This window comes from Mobula hypostoma, chromosome 14, assembly GCF_963921235.1.
Source record: "Mobula hypostoma chromosome 14, sMobHyp1.1, whole genome shotgun sequence".
NCBI classification, from domain to species: Eukaryota; Metazoa; Chordata; class Chondrichthyes; order Myliobatiformes; family Myliobatidae; genus Mobula; species Mobula hypostoma.
In genome coordinates, this window is record NC_086110.1 from 18,162,463 (window position 1) to 18,182,053 (window position 19,591).

The 19,591-nt window shown below is 41.4% G+C and overlaps 1 protein-coding gene across 4 annotated transcripts in view; it reads right to left on the bottom strand.

Moving 5' to 3' along the window:
- The window catches only part of fhod1 (formin homology 2 domain containing 1), a 333,883-nt gene that overhangs the window by 171,391 nt on the left and 142,901 nt on the right, over positions 1 to 19,591 (bottom strand). For all 4 annotated transcript variants that reach the window (XM_063066732.1, XM_063066733.1, XM_063066734.1 and 1 more), the window contains one exon: positions 6,158 to 6,225. In XM_063066732.1, coding sequence (XP_062922802.1) covers positions 6,158 to 6,225 — 68 coding nt within the window. The remainder of the gene's footprint in view (positions 1 to 6,157; positions 6,226 to 19,591) is intronic.

The following is a 19,591-nucleotide window of genomic DNA, read 5'->3' on the forward strand; positions in this document are numbered from 1 at the left end:
TGCTGACTTTGGTCTATTTTATCATGTGCCTCAAAGTAGTATCCTTATCAGTGGACTCTGAATTCTTACCAGCCATTGAAGTCATCCTAACTGGCCTACAATTTCCTGTCTTTTGCCTCCTTCCCTTCTTGAAGAGTGGAGTGACACTTAAAATTTTCCAGTGCTCCAGAACCATTCCCGAATCTACTGATTTTTGAAGGATCATTACTAATGACTCCACAATCTCTTCAGCTACCTCCTTCAGAACCCCAGAGTGTAGTCCATCTGGTCCATGTGATTTTCCTACCTTCAGACCTTCCAAACTTATGGCATGCTCCTGGTGTCTTCCACAGTGAAGACTGGCACAAAATACTCATTGAGTTCACCCACTATTTCTTTGTGACCAATTGCTACCACTGTTGTGTGTTTAATATTTGGGTAATATTGTAAATATATTATTTGAATAAGTGTTCTATTTAATTTAAATAATTCATAACAAATTTATATATAAAAATGTATTTACACCACACGTTGCATCCGTAAAGCAAACAGTATTATGAAGGAACCCACGTACCCCTCATACAAACTCTTCTCCCTCCTGCCATCTGGCAAAAGGCACCGAAGCTTTTGGGCTCTCATGACCAGACTATGTAACAGTTTCTTCCCCCAAGCCATCAGACTCCTCAATACCCAGAGCCTGGACTGACTCCAACCTACTGCCCTCTACTGTGCCTATTGTCTTGTTTTTATTTATTGTAATGCCTGCACTGTTTTGTACACTTTATGCAGTCCTGGGTAGGTCTGTAGTCTAGTGTAGTTTTTGTGTTGTTTTACGTAGTTCAGTGTAGTTTTTGTATTGTTTCATGTAGCAGAATGGTCCTGAAAAACGTCTCAATTTTACTGTGTACTGTACCAGCAGTTATGGTTGAAATGACAATAAAAGTGACTTGACTTGACTTGATATGTGATTGCATATTTCATGACGCTACCAGTCGTATATTTGCGGCTTGCATGAAGTAAAAACGAAGTACGCATGTTTATCTCTCAGCTCCTTGTTTTATCTTTTAATTAATTTAATGTGTTGGAGTTACAAAGCATAACAGTGGTGACAAGGAAGTTTAAGTGAAACCTGAGATGACTACTTTCCTGTTAAAGCACAGCGACACAATCAAGTTTTTAAAAAAGTACAGTGCGAAACGGTTGAGCAAAAAAAAACAGCAGCACATACTTCTTCAGGAACAACCAGAGACAGTTGAGTTTTTTAAGAAGGCATAAAATGGAAGAATTCATGTTTTCATAAATATTGAGTATCGGGTGATATTAATTATTAAACAAAAGAGCAGAATTGCCTGCCTACATTGGAAAGATAAATGCATTTGAATGCTCAATGGATAAGTGGCTCACATATACTGACCTAACAGAGAAGTATTTTGAAGACAATGAAATAGCCAATGAGAAGGGAGTACCAATTTTGCTGGGTGCATTAGGTTTAAAGGTGTACAAGTTTGACTAGAACTTTGACTGTTCCCACCAAGCTAGCCAAAATGAGCTTTGTTGACATTGTGAAACTAATGCAGGATCATTTAGAACCAAAGCTATTGTTGATTGCAAAACACTTGAGGTTTCATGAGCAGAATCAAAAAGATGGGGAGTCCACTTCAACATACATGACCGAATTGAAGAGATTGAGCATCGTCAGTTCAGTGATGAGCTTAATTTTGTATTGAGATTGTTTAGTTTGTGCAATTTTACAAGAAAGCATTCAAAAATAGCTCCCAACTAAAGCACAACTTACATTTCGAAGAGCAGCTGAAATGGCTGTATCAATCGAAATGGCAATCAGAGATGCAATTGAGTTGCAGTCAGGAATGAAAGTGAGCATGAAGAAAATTACAAAGTCTAAACAGAAACCAGCCTGGCCAGACAAACTGCATCATCATTGTGGCAGGGGATCACGTACACCAGATCAATGTCAATTTAAAGGCAATACTTGCAGAAAATGCAACAAAGTCGGACACATATAAAGAGTATGCCAGGCAGACAAAAATAAATGGTCTACACAGGGAAGAGAAAAGGTTAAAAAGTCAAGTTGCAGTTTCAAAAAAAAAAACACTAATCCACCATGCTGTTGGTAAAAAATCTGATAATGATGGAAGTGACACAGGACTTCTCAGTAAATTCTCAGCATTGAGATTTACCATGTGAAAACTATCAGAAATCAACCAATATGACTCACACCAGAAATGAACAGCAACTTAAGTAAAATAGCTCAGCTCAGTTGTTTCAATCATCTCACAAGAAAATTTGAATGGAATTTCGAAGATATTGAACTGAAGCCTGCAGATATCCAACTAAGAACTCATACTGGAGAAAAAATAACTCCTGTGGGAATGACATCCGTAACTGTGAAATACAACAACCAACAAGCCACATTGGGCTTGTATGAGGTAAAAACAGGAGGGCCAGTATTGTGGGGCCATGATTGGCTGAGACAACTACAACTTGGTTGGAGATCCACCCACAGTTTGCATGGCACACCCCCTGCAATAAAGCCAACTGAAAGGTGCTGGAAGCTGCCACAGCAATGTTCAAGGATGGCAGTAGAAAACTCAAATATATCAAAGGTAAAGTACTGTTAGTTGAAAATATCACACCCATGTTTTGAAAAGCCCATCCAGCTCCTTATGCCATCCATGATAAAGTAGCTGGACAGCTAAATTGCATGGAGACTGAGGGAATTCTTTCCAAGGTTGAGTGGAGCCCTTGTGCAATGTCAGTGGTCCCAGTAGCAAAGAATGGGTCTGTCAGGATCTGTGGTGATTTTAAGGTCACCATCAACCCAGTACTGAAAGCAGTTCAATACCCTCTGCCCAGGATAGAGGATACTCTTGCAAACCTTTTTGGAAGGTAACACTTCAGCAAAGTGGACTTAGCTGAGGCCTACCTACAGATAGAGATGGAAGAAGAGTCCAAAGTGTTTCTCACAAAGAGTTTTATCACTATGATAGGCTTGATTTTGGAGTAGCATCTGCACCTGCACTCTGACAGGAAGCCATGACCAGGTACTGCAAGGCTGCCCAGGCAGTCAGTGTTACCTGGGTGACATCATTGCTGCTGGTAAGGATGACAAGGCTACATCTCCAAAATCTCAGGACAGTGTTAAAAAAAATAGAAGATTATGAGCTAAAGCACAACACAAGTGTCAATTGTTTTCAACCAATCAACTGTGGTCACACTTTTGAATCACAAGGATAACACACGTGTGCCGAGAAAATTCAAGCAGTGGTGGATGCCCCAAAGGACGTGTTACAATTGCAATCATTTTTAGGATTTGTCAATTACTACAAGTTCCTGCTAGTGTGCTCTACCCTTTAAACTCTTTACTACAGATCAGGAAGAAATGGCAATGGACAAAGCAGTGTGAGGTGGCTTTCCCAATGGCAAAGGAAATGCTGGTGTCAGACAGTCTACTCGCACATTATTCTCCTCACCATACAGTGAAGCTTGCCATGCCTTAGAATGCCAACACGTTCAGAAGAAAGGTATCCAGAGCTCTCAGAATCACTTCCTGCAGTCCCAGAGTCAACTCTGGCTAAATAAATTATTCCTCATCTCTGTTGTAAGTGGACTTCTCTCAATTCTGAGGCAGTGCCCTCTGGTCCTACTTCATCTGTAGTCTGGCCTCTATCCTTTAACCTGTTTGGGGTGCGTGACTCAACCAAGAATCAAATCACAAGTTCCTGACTCCAGCCAACATAGCTCTCCCAGTAATTAAGCCATGCAAGCCTGCAAGCCCTATGACAAGGTTGTGGTTGTCTTTGAGTTTGCAGTATAAAGGAAATAAATAAACCACAAAGGATTTGCATGCAAAATAGCATGCGATTAGGAAAGCTGGTGCCCTTTATTGCTTGTTGACTGAAAAAAAAGGAGGAAAATTTTCAGGAAAGCTTACAGGCGGCTGTTGACACTGCACCTCAAGTACTGCAGCAAGTTTTGCTCTTGGTACTTAGGCAAGGGTGTGCTTACAATGAAGGCAGCAAACAAATGTTCACGCAGTCGATTCGTGAGATGAAGTTGTTGACATACGAAGACAGGGTGAGCAGACTGACCCTGTAACTCAATGGAGTATCGGCAAGTGAAAGGTGATCATATTGAAACATTCTGGGTGGGTAATGACGGGGGGATGCTGAGAATATGTTCCCAATTACAGAGAGATCTCCCACTAGGAGGCACAGTTTCAGAATAACAAGATGCCCACTGTAAACATAAGTGAATAGGTATTTCTTCTCTTTGGAGGTTGAGACTCCAGTTCAGAGATATGGGGAGAGATTGGGAAAGCTTGTTAGATCCAGGTCAGTCGTGATCTCATGGAATGCCAGACAGATTTAAGGGGCTGATTAGTTACTTCAGCTTTTATCCACCAACGTTCTTCTAATTTAATTTGAATCAAGACTGTAGACAGGTTTGAAGTGTTTCCCAGTATTTAGTTATTGAGGTAGAGCATGGGATAGGCCCTTCAGCCCTTCCAGCCATGCTGCCCAGCAATCCCCGATTTAATATTAACCTAATGGCGGGACAATTTACAGTAACCAATTAACTTATCCACTGGTATGTCTTTGGACAGTGGGAGGAAGTGAGAGCGCCCGGAGGAAACCCACACGGTCACGGGGAGAACATACAAACTTCTTCCAGGCAGCGGCAGAAATTGAACCCCGGTCGCTGGTACTGCAAAGCGATGTGCTGACCACTACGCTATCGTGCTGGCCCATTTCAGCTCAGGCTGCAGCTATAGTCACAACCACAGCAGCAGTTCAAAAACTTTTGCAGGTACAGATGTAACCAAATCATTTGCACCTTTATCATGTTGCTTTTTCTTCATAACAAAAAGGTAGACTCTCAGCGATGTTGCTCACAGTGAGCTGGGGTTACGGGAGAAGTTGGAGACAGATTCGGACACATCGCAGGTTAAATGGCCAGTCATCTGAATTACTTCTTGCATATTAAAGCAAATCAGAAGAGTCTAAGTACAAGTGCTGCTCAGATTACAAAAGGAAATACATTCCTGGAAAATGTTTCATTAATAAACGTTTAATAAATTAAGGCAGGTAGATGAAACATAATATGGCATTTTGCTGCGTCCCTCATGGGTAAAGCGTAGTATTACAAAAAAAACTTCTAAATCTTTAGTGCCCGAAGAGCCCATAGCTAAAATTAGCAAATTAAACATTTGTAAATCGAAGAATACTGTTCTATATAAAGTATGATGCATGTCTATACAAGAACTTTATTACGTTTAGTACTGGGGAAGAGTAAAACAACGAGGCGGGATTAATTCATTGCCCATTAAAGATACAGTTTCTGGATTAAAGAGCAGAATACTCTAATAATCTGGGTTTTATCACTAACAGTATAGAGAAGTCAAGAGGCAAAAATAAGCCTAGAAAAAAGCTTCACTTGCTGCAAAAAAAAACGCCTTGTTTTTACAGAACATAATGATGTAAAGTTACTAGGATGCAATCTGTTATGTGATATACACAAATCACAGTATATTTTCTTAGCACCTTACAAGTTAGAAAAATTTGTGATAAATATATTTAATGATTTGCAATGTTGGGAGAAGGTGACCAAACACACAATTTCCAGCATGAGGAGAGCACGGTATGAGGAGGTCGGCATAAGGACAAATGCAAGAGATTCAGGACAGAGGGAGTTAATACAGAAACCCTACTGGCATTGCAAACTTTATTACATAGACATATGAAGGAAACCGCGAGAAGAAATACGGATTTCATATATTCTATACATAACAGCAGTATTCTTGCAGACAAGGACTGTCTCAGCCAGAGTACTGATGAATTTAGTCAATGGGCACACATCTAAAATGTGGTCTGGGTCTGCATCACAGCTCCAGGCTGTGGTACTTCAGATACCTCAAGTGCTGGTTCCTTGCATGAATGAAAATAATTAACGAGAGCCCGCTGAAAATGAGGCAGGTCAAAGGTGGGTGGATGAGCCCGAGATTAAACAGAATCACAATGTGGATAAACACCACCCTAGCTGACTGGTTTAAATTACCTGTATCATTGTCATGACTTTTGCAAATTTCTTTGTCAATATTACAACTTTTTTTGTATTTGTAAAATACAACATTTCTTTAATTGTTGGAGTGATGCAGTACCTGAAATAGCTGTTTCAAGGAGAAAAGTGATCTTCTTAAATCAGGACCGGTTGAGTTGTACAGTTTTTCTGTAAACAAAATTAGTAAAGGTTATTATCATAAACAGTTCAAAAATCACAAACCATAATTAAAATCTTAAAATCAAAACAAATCTTTAAAAATTAGAAAACCCATAAAAGACATTGATCGAAGAATTTTGTTCTTCCCCATTAAACAGCCTCACCATCCAACGGTCCTAGTTTCACAAATAAAAGTCTGCCAGACACAGTGAATGGAAAGCTCCTGATCTCTAAGAGTGGTGGCAATGGATCCATTGAACCAAAGTATTTGGGTTATAAACTGCAATGCCAACAATAGGCAAGACCGTTCATGTCAGAGATGTATGTGTCACAGAGATGGGTGTTAATGTGATAAGTGACATAATATCATTTCAAACAATAGTTGCAGAAATTGGAATATAGTTACTGTAAGAAAAAAATGGAACTGCAGGTTTCTCTGCAGTTTATGAATATCCAACTTTGGGCAGCCCATAGATACAATCAAACTTTTGGTAAATCGGTTTATTATTGTCACATGTAGTAAGGGAGAGTGAAAAACTTATCTTGCACACTGTCCATACAGTTCATTACAGCAGTGCATTCGGGTACTACAAGGTAAAACAATAACAGAGTGCGGAATAAAATGTAATAACAAGTGCAGTCCAGGTTGACAGTAAGGTGCAAGGTCACAATGAGGTAGATTGTGAAGTCAAGAGTCCAACTTATCATACTTGAACACTATTCAACAGTCTGATAACAGTAGAAGAGAAGTTGTCCTTGAGTCTGGTGGTACGTGTTTTCAGGTATTTGTATCTTCAGCCTGACGAGGTGAAAAGAAAAAATGCCCGAGGTGGGCATATGTCTTTAATTATGCTGGATTCTTTATCAAGGCAGTGAGAAATGTAGATGGGGTCCATGGAGAGGTGGCTGGTTTCTGTGATGTGCTGACCTGTGCCCACAGCTCCTTGGAGTTTCTCACAGTCATGGGCAGAGCAGTTGCCAACACCAAATGTGATGCATCTGGATCGGATGTTTTCTGTAGCACATCGATAGTAGAGCAAGTCAGATGACTCCAAAATAATATCCTTTCCTCCAACAATACCAAATAAAGCAGTCAAAGGATTAGGCTTAAAGATTACTTTGAAAAGTATCGAGAAAGTTTGAAATACTTCTTTCCAATATTTTCCAAGACTCGGGCATGTCCAAAACATATGAATGAGTGAAGCTTCTCCATTATCACATTTATCACAATACAGAGATATATCTAAATAAAAACGAGACAACTTATCCTTGGTCATATGGGCCCTACGGACCACTTTAAATTGTAGGAGAGAGTGGAGGGCACATGAAGTGTTAACCAATTTAAAAATTTGATGCCAAGTTTCCTCAGAAATTTAAGTCTGTAAATCTTATTCCCAAGGATTTTTAATTTTATCTAAAGGAACACTTCTCATTCCCAACAGCATATTATAAATTTTAGATATAGATCCATTATAAAAAGGTTTCAAATTAAAAATTACATCTAGTAGATGCTTATCAGGACTTTTAAGAAATGTACTTATCTGAGACCGTAAAAAATATTTTATTTGTAGGTATCGAAAAAAATGAGTTTTGGGTAAACTATATTTAGTTGACAATTGTTCAAACAAAAAGAGACTTCCCTCTACAAACAAGTCCTGAAAGCATTTAATACCTAATCTATCCCATTCTTTAACAGCCACATCAATTATAGAGGTTTTAAAAAAATAATTAAAAAATTAGATATTATTTTGGAGTCATCTGACTTACACATTTTGACTTTTATTTCTCTTATGGCCAGAAGGACGCTCTTGCTTAAATGGAAAGATGTGGCCCCTCCTATTCACGCTCAATGGTTACGTGATGTGACGTCATGTTTAAATTTAGAGAAGATTCAATGTTCAATCTCTGAATCTAGCCAGGACTTTCAAACGTTGTGGGGACCTTCTTTGAATTATTTTCAAAACCTTTGATTTGCTGTTAAAGCACAGATGATGACTAATAATTTTTTTCTCTTTTTTTTTCTTTACTAATCAGCTTCGGTCTTGGTAGTGGCTTAGATTTTTTTTATATAATAAAATTACTATATTTCAATGTTATGAATTAAGTAATCTGTATGAATATTGGGTAAGGAGTCTTCATATGCGATTTAGTATAATGTATTGATATATATTTTTTCTTGTACTCTGTATTTTTATATGTAAAATTAATAATAAAAATATTGGAAGGAGATAGTAGAGCAAAGGGGACATGCCAAACTTCTTTAGCCTCCTGAGGAAGTAGAGGTGCTGGGAAGTTACATGGCCATGTTGCCAATGTGGTTGGACGAACATAGGCTATAGGTGGTGTTCAACCTTCTTGATCTTAGCACCGTTGATGTAGACACGAGTATGTGCATTGACCCCTTCCTGAAATCAACAACCATCCCCTTTGCTTTGGTGACATTGAGGATACGGTTGTTATCATGACACCATGTCACTAAGTATTCTACCACCTTCCTGAATTCCGACTCGTCGTTTTTTGAGGTTTGGACTACTGTGGTGGTCATCTGCAAACTTGTAGATGGAGGTAGAGCAGAATCTGGCCACACAGTTGTTAGTGTACAGGGTGCAGAGAAAGTGGCTGAAGATGCAGCCTCGAGGGGTGCCAGTACTGGGAATGAACATGGTGAAGGTGCTTGTGCTCTGATTGTGGTCTGTTGGTCAGGAAGTTAATTTGGGAGACTAACAGGATGGATTTCCCAGCTGCAGGCATAGAGTCACAAAACACTACAGCACAGCAACAGGCCACTCAGCCCATCTAGAATGCCAAGCCATTAATCTGCCTACTCCCATTGACCTGCACCTGGGCCACAGGCCTCCATACCCCTCTCATCCATGTACCTATCCAAATTGCTCTTGAATGTTGAAATTGACCCCCCATTCATCACTTGCACTGGCAGCTCATTCCACATTGCCAGCAGCCTGAGTGAAGAGCTTTCTCCTCATGTTCCCCTTTACATTTCACTCTTAACCAATAACCTCTAGGTGAAGTCTCATCCAACCTCAGTGAAAAAGACTGCTTGCACTTACCTTATCTATACATCTTATAATTGTGTATAACTCTATCAAAATCTCCCCTCACGTTCCAGGGAATATACTCCTAACCTATTCAACCTTTCACTATTACTCAGGTCCTCAAGTCCCAGCAACTTTCTTGGGCATTTTCTCTGCACTCTTTCAATCTTATTCACATCTTTCCTGTAGGTAGGTGACCAAAACTGCACACAGCACTCCAATCTAGTCTTCACCAATGCCTTATACAACTTCAACATAACATCCCAATTACAATACTGAATACACTGATTTATCAAGGCCAATATGCCAAAAGCTCTCTTTATGGCCCTATCTATCTGCGATGCCACTTTCAAGGAATTATGGATCTGTATTCCCAAATCGCTCTGTTCGACTGCACTCATTTGTAACAAATGAGCTAACCTTATTAAGAAAAAAAGGAATGGTTACAAATAAGATCTATCTATCTCTCACTTATATAATCATAATAAAGTTTTTTTTTGTGATAATCATAGTAACAGACTAGTGAAATCTTAAACCTGAGAAACAATTGCTTAAAGATTAGATGAAACAGGACCTAACAGGCAAGTTTTACCACAAAGGGTGTACGGAACAAGCCGCCAGAGGAAGTTGTAGAGACAGATACAATTATGTTTAAGATATTTAAACATGTGGATGGATATGGTCCAAATTGCGGGCAAATAGGCCTAGCTCAGGAAGGTATCTTCGTCAGCATGCACGGATTGGGCTACAGGGCTTGTTTCCACACTGTGTAACTCTATGACAGCAAGTACATTGAAGCAAAGTTCTACTCAATGAACACACACTAGGAATGCAGACAAATTTCCATTCTCAGATACCTGGCAATTCTTTTTGTGTAGCAATTACTTTATTAGTCATCCTTACACAATTTGTAAACATCAAGAAATTTGCTGTACATTACATAAAGTGATCAATTTGAAATTTCTCCTCTTGCTTCCTGTTGCACTGTGTACAACAAGTGAGAATAATGAGTCTGATTGTTCGTTTTATTTCATTTTCACATGAAATTAACATGAACATTGACTTGAGTGTTTAAGTAAAAAAGTTCCGTTACTGACACAAAACCTGGCTAGATTATTAAAAACTCACTGAAACCAGGGCAAGATCGGGTGGAGAAAGAAGAGACTGAGAAGTGAACAATGTCTTTATCAGATCTCCCTTTATTCTCCTCATTCCTCATTTTTGACATGTAGGCAACAAATACCTTGGGCTTAATTCATCTTCTCGGTAACCAGCAGTGGGCCACATTACAACATGAGGGTATAAACACTCACGCAGTCTCACTGGTCATGCTCAAAACAAAAATCTAAAAATACCACCAGAAAACTGGCAGCAGCTTTATCCCGGAGCTTCCTAACATTCCCAAGTGCACACCAGTGTAATTTACAAAAACACTTTTTTAACCATCTCAGTACTTCAGAAAATTATAATTGGCTCATTTGAGCACAAGTGAATTAAACCTACAAGATAACTGGATGGTTGAGGATCTAACCCAATTACAAAATCGAACAGTAACAATGACCTCATTATTTGCTTATTTCGAGGGACTGTCTTAGCAGATAACAAATCTCCTGAGGCATTATTGATACTAAGTTCTATTGATCTGCAATTTCAAAGAAGTTTACTATTGTGGATGTTTTTTTTAAAAAATACGAGAACTTACAGACAGAGAGAAATTCCTGGGTTCTATGCTTTTTTGCCTATGATATGAACTTTGCCCTGGCTGCTATACACTATCTCACCACCCAGGACAAGGGCTGAGCCACCTGCTGCAAAAAGTGTGAATTTTTCATGCTGTCTTTAAATATATAGCACTACATGTCCATAAAAGGCAAATTCACTAAACCATGCAGTATTAGCATGGATCGCACTTCAAAAAGAAAACACATTCCTACACATGCTGCCAGCCATAATCTTTGTATCTAGATAATTTATTGTAGAAAGAGCTTGTTGACTGTAATGTCAGCACCTCACTGGCACAAAAAGGACATTTTATCTTAACATGGCTCTTTCAATTGAGATCACAAGAGGCTTTTTGTCATTTCCTCTCCATGGAAGTCGTACACCAGTTCTCTGGAATGCATAGCCCTGTTGGGGAATCAGTGGTACCCAACTCCAGCTTAGCAAAACTGCTGTTCCTGTGTATTGAATCCTCCATTCACTGACAATAACATTTATGTAGCACATACAACATGTTTCAAATGCAATCAAGAACCCCATCAAACAATGCTGCTGAGCATTTGCGTGACCTGGATTGCGGCTGAAGTGACGAAGAACTCTGGCAAACATGACAATTTAATCCCAGCATCTCCCTGAGACTAACTCTGAAAGTTTCTGATGTGTTACAACTCAATCCACCATCTGGCACTCGGCTTGGAGCAAAAATTACCCTTTTACAACCAATATCGTACCTCTCTACAACCTCTTTAGCACAAAAGCAGTAGTTTTCAAAATTTCTATAGAAGCTTTTTTTAAAACAGAATCACAGGTTTGACCACACCGGGGTCTTCTCTCTCTTGGCAATGGCGCTGGTGTGCCTGGCATCTCTTTACTGACTGGCCTTCCACTCAGGATTCACTGCAATCTCCCTTGGGCTCTCTGTCACCACGTTGTCAGAACTGTCCGTACACCCTCCCATGGTACACCTTTGAACAGATCCCGTGGCTCGGCACCCAGGCTGTCATCACTCTTGCATCCTGGGAATCAGGTGCAACATGCAACTTAGAAGAAAGAAGATTCTCATTTCACCATACAGCACAAAGAGGCCATTCAGTCCATCATGTAACTGTTGGCTCTTAGAAGATTACTGTTTTCCCCACATTGCCCTGTAACTCCTACTCCCTCATATCCCTAAATCATCCCCTTCCTCCTCCCAATTCTCCTGCCTCACACCTACACTAGGGGCAATTTACAGTGACCAGTTAACTCACCAGCCAGCCAGTCCTTGGGATGCGGTGAGAAACGGGGGCATCCACAGGCGACAGAGAAACTCTGCACAGAGAAAACGGGTGGTCAGGACCCGATCTGCGTCGCCGGAGCCGTGAGGCAGCAGTGCTACCAACTGCATTGCAACTTTCCATTGACCTCCAGGCAACACAATACCTCAGCAATCTCAGTGAATGAGATATTGATTGCCCTCCTGCTTAACCACATTATCAAAAGACATCCTGACCCTATTTGTACCAGAGGCAGAGTTTTCTTTCAATCATGAATGGCTTTATTCTTTTTATCAATTTTACCTGCTACCTCGATGATGTCGTCAACACAGGAGCATCAGACGGACACAGAACCAGCATGGTTTGGAGGGATGTGGATCATGGCCTTTGCTTAATTTGCCATCATGCTCAGCACAGACATCGCAGTACTGCACTGTTCCACGATCTGTGGAAAATCATCTCCCTTCACTCCAAATACATTCAATGGCCACTTAAACCAGTCAAACCAGTTCTCAGGGAGATCACGACTTGGCCAGGTGGTACCACCATGGCACTGCAGGACTCTTTCGAAAGCACGGACTGGAGCATTTTTAGGGAGTCGGCTACCTACGATCATCACGTCAACTGATGAATATGTGGGATCGGTGACTGGCTACATGGGAAAATGCATCAAGGATGTCACTGTGATTAAACACTACATGGCCAGGGCAAACCTGAAACCATGGCTGACTGCAGAGGTTCATACATTGTTCAGGAATGAGGACGCTGCTGTCCGATCAGGGGACAGGACGACTCTGTGGTCAGCAATAGCCACCCTTTCCCGTAGCATCAGGAAAGCAAGTGTGAGTAGGCACAGAAAATTCAGACACCTTTGTGACACCGGGGACACACAGTGTATGTGGTAAGGTATACAAACCATAACAGATTACAAGTCCTGCATGTCAACGACAGTGGTGCCTCCCTTCCTGATAGGCTGATTGCCCTATGCATGATTTGACCAACTGAATGATATGACTTCGAGGAAAGTCCCCACTCTTCCCGAGGAACAGGTTTCATAGGAAGTCACAACTGAGGCGAGGTGGATCCTAGCCAGGGCAAATCCATGCAAGACTGCAGGGTTGGACAACATACCTGATCGGGTGCTGAACGACTGTGCAGCCCAGCTAATAGAGGCCTTAACGGACATCGTTAAAATCTCTCTGAAACAGGCCACTGTCCCTGCAGGCTCTAAGGCAGCCACCATCATTCCGGTGCTGAAGAGAGCAGCCGTAACTGGCCTAAATGAATACCATCCAGTGGTACTGACTTCAGTAGTCATGAAGTGCTTTGAGCAGCTGGTAATGGATCGTGTAAAGTCCCACCTTCCAGCTACATTAGACCCTTTCCAGTTCACCTACCGCTCAGACTGGTCCATTGATGATGCTATAGCCTCGGCCCCCCACTCCATCCTGTCCCACTCAGAAATCAATGCCTTTCATGTCAGGATGTTGTTCATCAACTTCAGCTCAGTGTTTAACATGCACAGAGGCCAGTGGGTGAACTGTCCTTGTTGGAACTCACCTCCCTTCTCTGTAACAGGATCTAGGACTTTTAGATGGAAAGACTTCAGTCAGTTTGAGTTGGCAGTAACATTTCAAGCTTCATCACGCTGAGCAACACAACACGCTGGAGGAACTCAGCAGGTCCGGCAGCATCCGTGGAAACGATCAGTCAACGTTTTGGGCCGGAATCCTTTGTCAGGACACTGAGCGCTGGTACCCGTCCAGCGTTCTGCGCTCAGCCCACTGCTGCTCACTCACGAATGCACTGCTGGATCCAGCTCAAACCGCATCAGACTGACTGATGATACCATCATGGGTGGCCTCATTAGCTTCAGGAAGGCATGGGTGAATCACTCTCCATTACACATCAATGGCTTTGCTGTGGAGAGAGTGAAGAGCACAAAATTCCTTCATGTGCGCATAATGGATGATCTAACCTGTGCACACAACACCTACTGACTGGTCAAGAAAACATAGAAACATAGAAGATAGGTGCAGGAGTAGGCCATTCAGCCCTTCGAGCCTGCACCGCCATTCATGGCTGATCATCCAACTCAGAACCCTGTACCAGCCTTCCCCCCATACCCCCTGATCCCTTTAGCCACACAGCATCTGGACTTTCTGAGGAGATTGGGGTGTGCAGGGTTCCCTGCCCCCATTCTAACAACTTCCTACAGAAGCACCATCGAGAGTGGTCTGTCTGGCCGCATCACTGTGTGGTACGGAAGCTGCAGGGCATCGGACCGCAAAACCCTACCGAGGATAGTAAAAACCATCGAGAGGATTATTGGGATCTCCCTTATTCTTATTCATGACATTTACCAGAAGCTTTGCAAACAAAGGACCCAAAGCATGGTTGAGGATCCCTACCATGCATCCAAAAAAAATTATTTGAGCCACTATCCTCAGGAAGGAGGTACAGAAGCATCAGGACTGGGACTGCCAGACTGGGTAACAGCTTCTTACCTCAGGTTGTGAGACTAATGAATACCCTTCTCGTCACTTGTACAGCAAGCTTATTTACTGTTTGCCTGTACTGCGCTTTACTACATGCATTTGAATTAACCTCTGAAGTATAATATTTTGGGTTTATGTGCGTTATATGTTGTGTCAGTACACTGTGGTCAGGAGGAATGTTGTTTTGTTTCATTGTATACATATGTAGTCAGATTACAATAAACTTGAATTCGAGCTTCGTCAAGAGGTTCAGTTGTTCAGGCCGAACATCAGAATGGGGAAGAAATGTGATAAGTGACTTTGAGTGTTGGTGGCAGACCGTGTGATTTGAGTACCTCCGGGATCTTCATGCACAACATTCCTAGAATTTACAGAGAACAGTGCGAAAAACAAAATGAAACAACCAGTACGCGTCAGTTCTGAGGGTGAAAATGCCTTGTTAGTAAGAGAGATCAGTGGAAAATGGCCAGACTGGTTCAAGCTGACAGCAGGGCGACAGTAACTCAATTAATCATGTGTTAAAATAATGGTGTGCAGAAGAGCATCTCTGAACGCACAATACATCGAACCTTGAAGTGGATGGGCTACAGTACAGTAGCAGAAGTCCACGAACATACACACAGCGGCTACTTTATTACGTATGGGGGCACCTCATAAAGAGGCTACGGAGTGTAATTACTAAATGTTTCTCATATCTTGCCAACAGTTCCCCACTTCTCAAGCTGTAATTTGTCCACAGAACTGGAATTCATTGTTGTGAAATTCTTAAACTCACTCCGTCTCATTTCTATTCAATGGTTCCCAGGCTGAGATCCACAGAGCTCCTGCTTAATGGTATTGGCTCATGGCATAAACAAAAGGTTGGGAACCTCTGCTTCCATTAGACTGAGCCTTAAATGTTTGCACTGGTGTGGTATTTGGCCTCTATATTCCAAAAGTTGAGAAACAACCAAGCCCCGAAGCTCCAGCAAATGTAGTTCTCTGCTCCCGTGGCTCGTTCAGATTAACTCTGAAAGCTTGCACAAACAATGGCACAACCCGAAGACCAGTCAACCACCTGTTAGGCTACTTAGAGCTTACAGCCTTACAGCAGTGGTTACCCATTTACAACCATTACTCTTTATACTAAAGGTGCTGCCCGGCAGCACAAAGGAGCAGCAAGGGGTACAAAAACTGGCAAGCTTAGGGTGAGAATTCCAGCGTTTAATGTCTTGGCAGCAGTGGGCACCGGCAATAATGTAAATATATTGTCGTAATTGGTAAAATCCTCCTACATATTATACTCCCATGAACTGTCAGCACAATAACATAGTGGTTAATGTAATGCTATTACAAAGCCAGCGATATGGGTTCGATTCCCACTGTTGTCTGTACGCTCTCTCCATGAGCACGACGATCTCCTCCCACATTCCAAAGACGTATAGTTTAGTGAGCTAATTATAAATACAAGAGATTCTGGAGATGCTGGAAATCCAGAGCAATGCACACACAATGCTGGAGGAACTCAGTGGGTCAGGCAGCATCTATGGAAATGAATAAACAGTCGACGTTTCAGGCTGAGACCCTTCATCTGGACTGGAAAGGAAGGGGGAAGGCATCAGAATGAAAAGGTGGGGTGAGGGGGAGGAGGACAAGCTAGAAGGTGATAGGTGAGGCCAGGTGGCTGGGAAAGGCTGGAGACGAAGAAATCCAGCTGGAGAGGAGAGCAGACCAAGGGAGAAACCAAAGAAGGAGAGGCACCAGGGGAGCTGATAGGCAGGTGAGAAGAGGTAAGAGGCCATGGGGAATAGAAGAGGGAAGTGGGAGGGAAAATGAAAAGAAAAGACAGAGTATCAGGTGTTGCTCCTCCACCCTGAGAGTGGCCTCATCATGGCAGAAGAGGAGACCAAGGACTGACAATGTCATAGCGGAAATGGGGATAGGAATTAAGATGGTTGGACAGCGGAGAAGTCTGCTTTTGGTGAATGGAACGGAGGCGTTAGACAAAGCAGTCCCCCAGTTTCCTCGGGTCTCACCAATGAAGAGGAGGGTGCATCGGGAGCATCAGTTGCAACAGATAACCCCAACAGGTTCGCAGGTGAAGTGTTGCCTCACCTGGAAGGACTGTTCAGTGCCCTGAATGGATGTGAGGGAGGAGGTGAGTGGGTAGGTGTAGTATTTCTCTCACTTGCTGGGATATGTGCCAGAAGGGAGATGAACGTAATTGGGCTACGCAGGCTCGTTGGGCCAGAAAGGCATGTTACCATGCTGTATCTCTAAATAAAAACAAATAATACCCAACACAATATTTTAGTATTATGTTGGAAATCAGAAAAGAATGTAATTGTTAAATAATTTCCTCAAGACCCATTATTTCCAGGTGAAGGCAGCAAGAATTAATTTCTGAATTGATCTGACTAGATTGGAAAGTTAACAGAGAATATATAGTTGTTTGTTAAAAGCTAACTGTATTAGATGTCCAGTCCTCTAAAAGTTATAAACTGTCTTTATAAAAAGTCTCCCACAGGAAAAGTTGTGACTTTGGCTTATATACCAGTTTCCACTCAGTGCCATACCTTCAGACGTTGGAACAAGCCAAACAAAATAATGTTCCCATTTGTTTACATGGCCTTTATAATGAAACAATTCTACCAGCAGTCTAGCACTCTCTTCTGTTCGTAAAAAGTACTTCTTGTTGTACCCACAACGAATGAATTTTGACAGTAAATTGCTCTGCATTAAGAAAAAGGATGATCCCCAAATAAACAAATCTTCTGCCATCTTATTTGATCTTTGCTTTAAACTGTTAACTGTACAAAGCATAAATAGATCTATAAAGACTTGGAGATTCTTCCCAGAAAAGTCAACGCTTCCAAAGCTCTGACATTTCTAATTACCGACGATCCCAAATAACAAGCAGCTCCTGTTTTTCCGGATGCCATAAGTCAATTATGACCATGAGTTGCAAAGTACACAAACATCACTCAATATGATAATCGTAAGTCCAGAGTATTGTAAAAAATGACATCACAAGCATATAAGACTGACAAGAATAATGTCTAAAGGTGGAGAAAGAGGAAATTAGTTTTGTCACCCATAGGAACAAATACATGTACATACATCAGGCTTCTGTTATTAATCATTTACGAGGTGCTTGCTTGTATGTGCAGGTGCCCATAACCCAAGGGTTTGCAAACTGCACATGCATTCACCTTTTAATGTAAATGTGAAGCAAACATTGTTAGATAATAAAATTCAAATTTTAAAAAGCTACAAAATCACCTGACAATAGGACCAAAAACTGAGACAATTTACTGGTGAAAGGAAGTGAATGAACATGTCTTAACACTACTTGCTTGGCTGCAAGAGTATTATGTCACATTATAACTAAGTCCAATAGAGCTGCTGAATCCACAAAGCAAGTAATATAAAGAAGGTATACATTAAAATTAGTATACATTAGCAAGCAATAAAGCATTGAATTAAATAGATCGGGTAGAGGTTGCAGCAGTTTTGGGAGGCTGAGGATGAATGCTGGGACACCCGAGGAATTTTGGGGTCTGGAGGAAATGAAGGGGCATCACTATCCCCATCTCTCCCCATCAAAATCATTATGAGTCTCAAGGACATGTGCTTGTACACAGGATGCATGTGTATTTAACACATAAATCCAGACTTAAATCCCTGCACTCGCTTTTCATTAAAGATCAAAGTTCAGTTAACCATGTTTCATGGATCAAGTGACCTTCACTCATTCCAATTTTTCCTTGCGTTTCAAATGCGAGACCCATCTCTAGCAATAAATCTGTCCTCACCATTCCAATACGATCAACTGGCGAATTATTATGATGCCATATTATTTTACGTCCCGCCTCCTAACATCACTCTCATGGTCATCAAGTTTAAAACAGGCCTTGGAACATCAATTCAATACTTTTCCAGTAAATCACTCTAAGTTGAGGACCAATCCCACATAGAATAATTAACTTGGGTCAGTTTCAAAGTTGACTCACTGAAATTAAATGCCCATTTATTTTGGAGACCAAAAACAAAATTGGCAGCACATCATCATTCCAGTTAGGAAACTAAAGCGTGCAGCACATGACAGTTCCCAGTGGGGTACTATTTGGAGGCACTGCAGTATAGGAAACAGATCCTCATCAAGGAAAATACAGCCTCTCATAGAAGACATAAATAAACATAAACATTAAAAATATTTATACAGAGTTTAGCTTTAGAACTTGATTCCCACAACTCCAGGGACATTGATGCCAGAGCATTTTAAGCTTCTTATGGCAAGAGGGGAAACAAGCAATCACACATGGACACAATATATTGGGCTGTTGAAACAATTGGCCTGTTCAGTACTGTCCTTTAAGGAAGGAAATCTGTCATTTTTAAAGAAAAACAGAAAGTGTTGGAAACATTCTGCAGGTCAGATAGTATTTGTGGAAAGGGAACCAAGTGTTAATGTTTCAAATCAAAGACACCATTGGAACACTAACTTCCCCCATTAATAGCTTATTCTCTCTCTTCCCTCCCCCCCCCCCCCGGTTATCAGATGATTTCCGCAACTCATTCCCATGGTAAAAATGACCTCACCCCATCAGACATTTTCCCTCTGTTCTATCCATCCTTTCTCCATCTACTTTGCCACTTCAGACTAGCTTGTTTTCTCTCCTGCAATACACAAAGTGCTTGAGGAACTCAGCAGGCAAGGCTGCGTCTATGGAAGAGTTAGCAGTTGATGTTTACCCCTGTATATAGGAGAGACCCGAAGAGGATGGGGAGACCAATTCGCCAAGCATCCATATGCCAGAGAAAAAAATTGATCTTCCAGTGCCCACACCCTTCAATTCTACTTCCCATT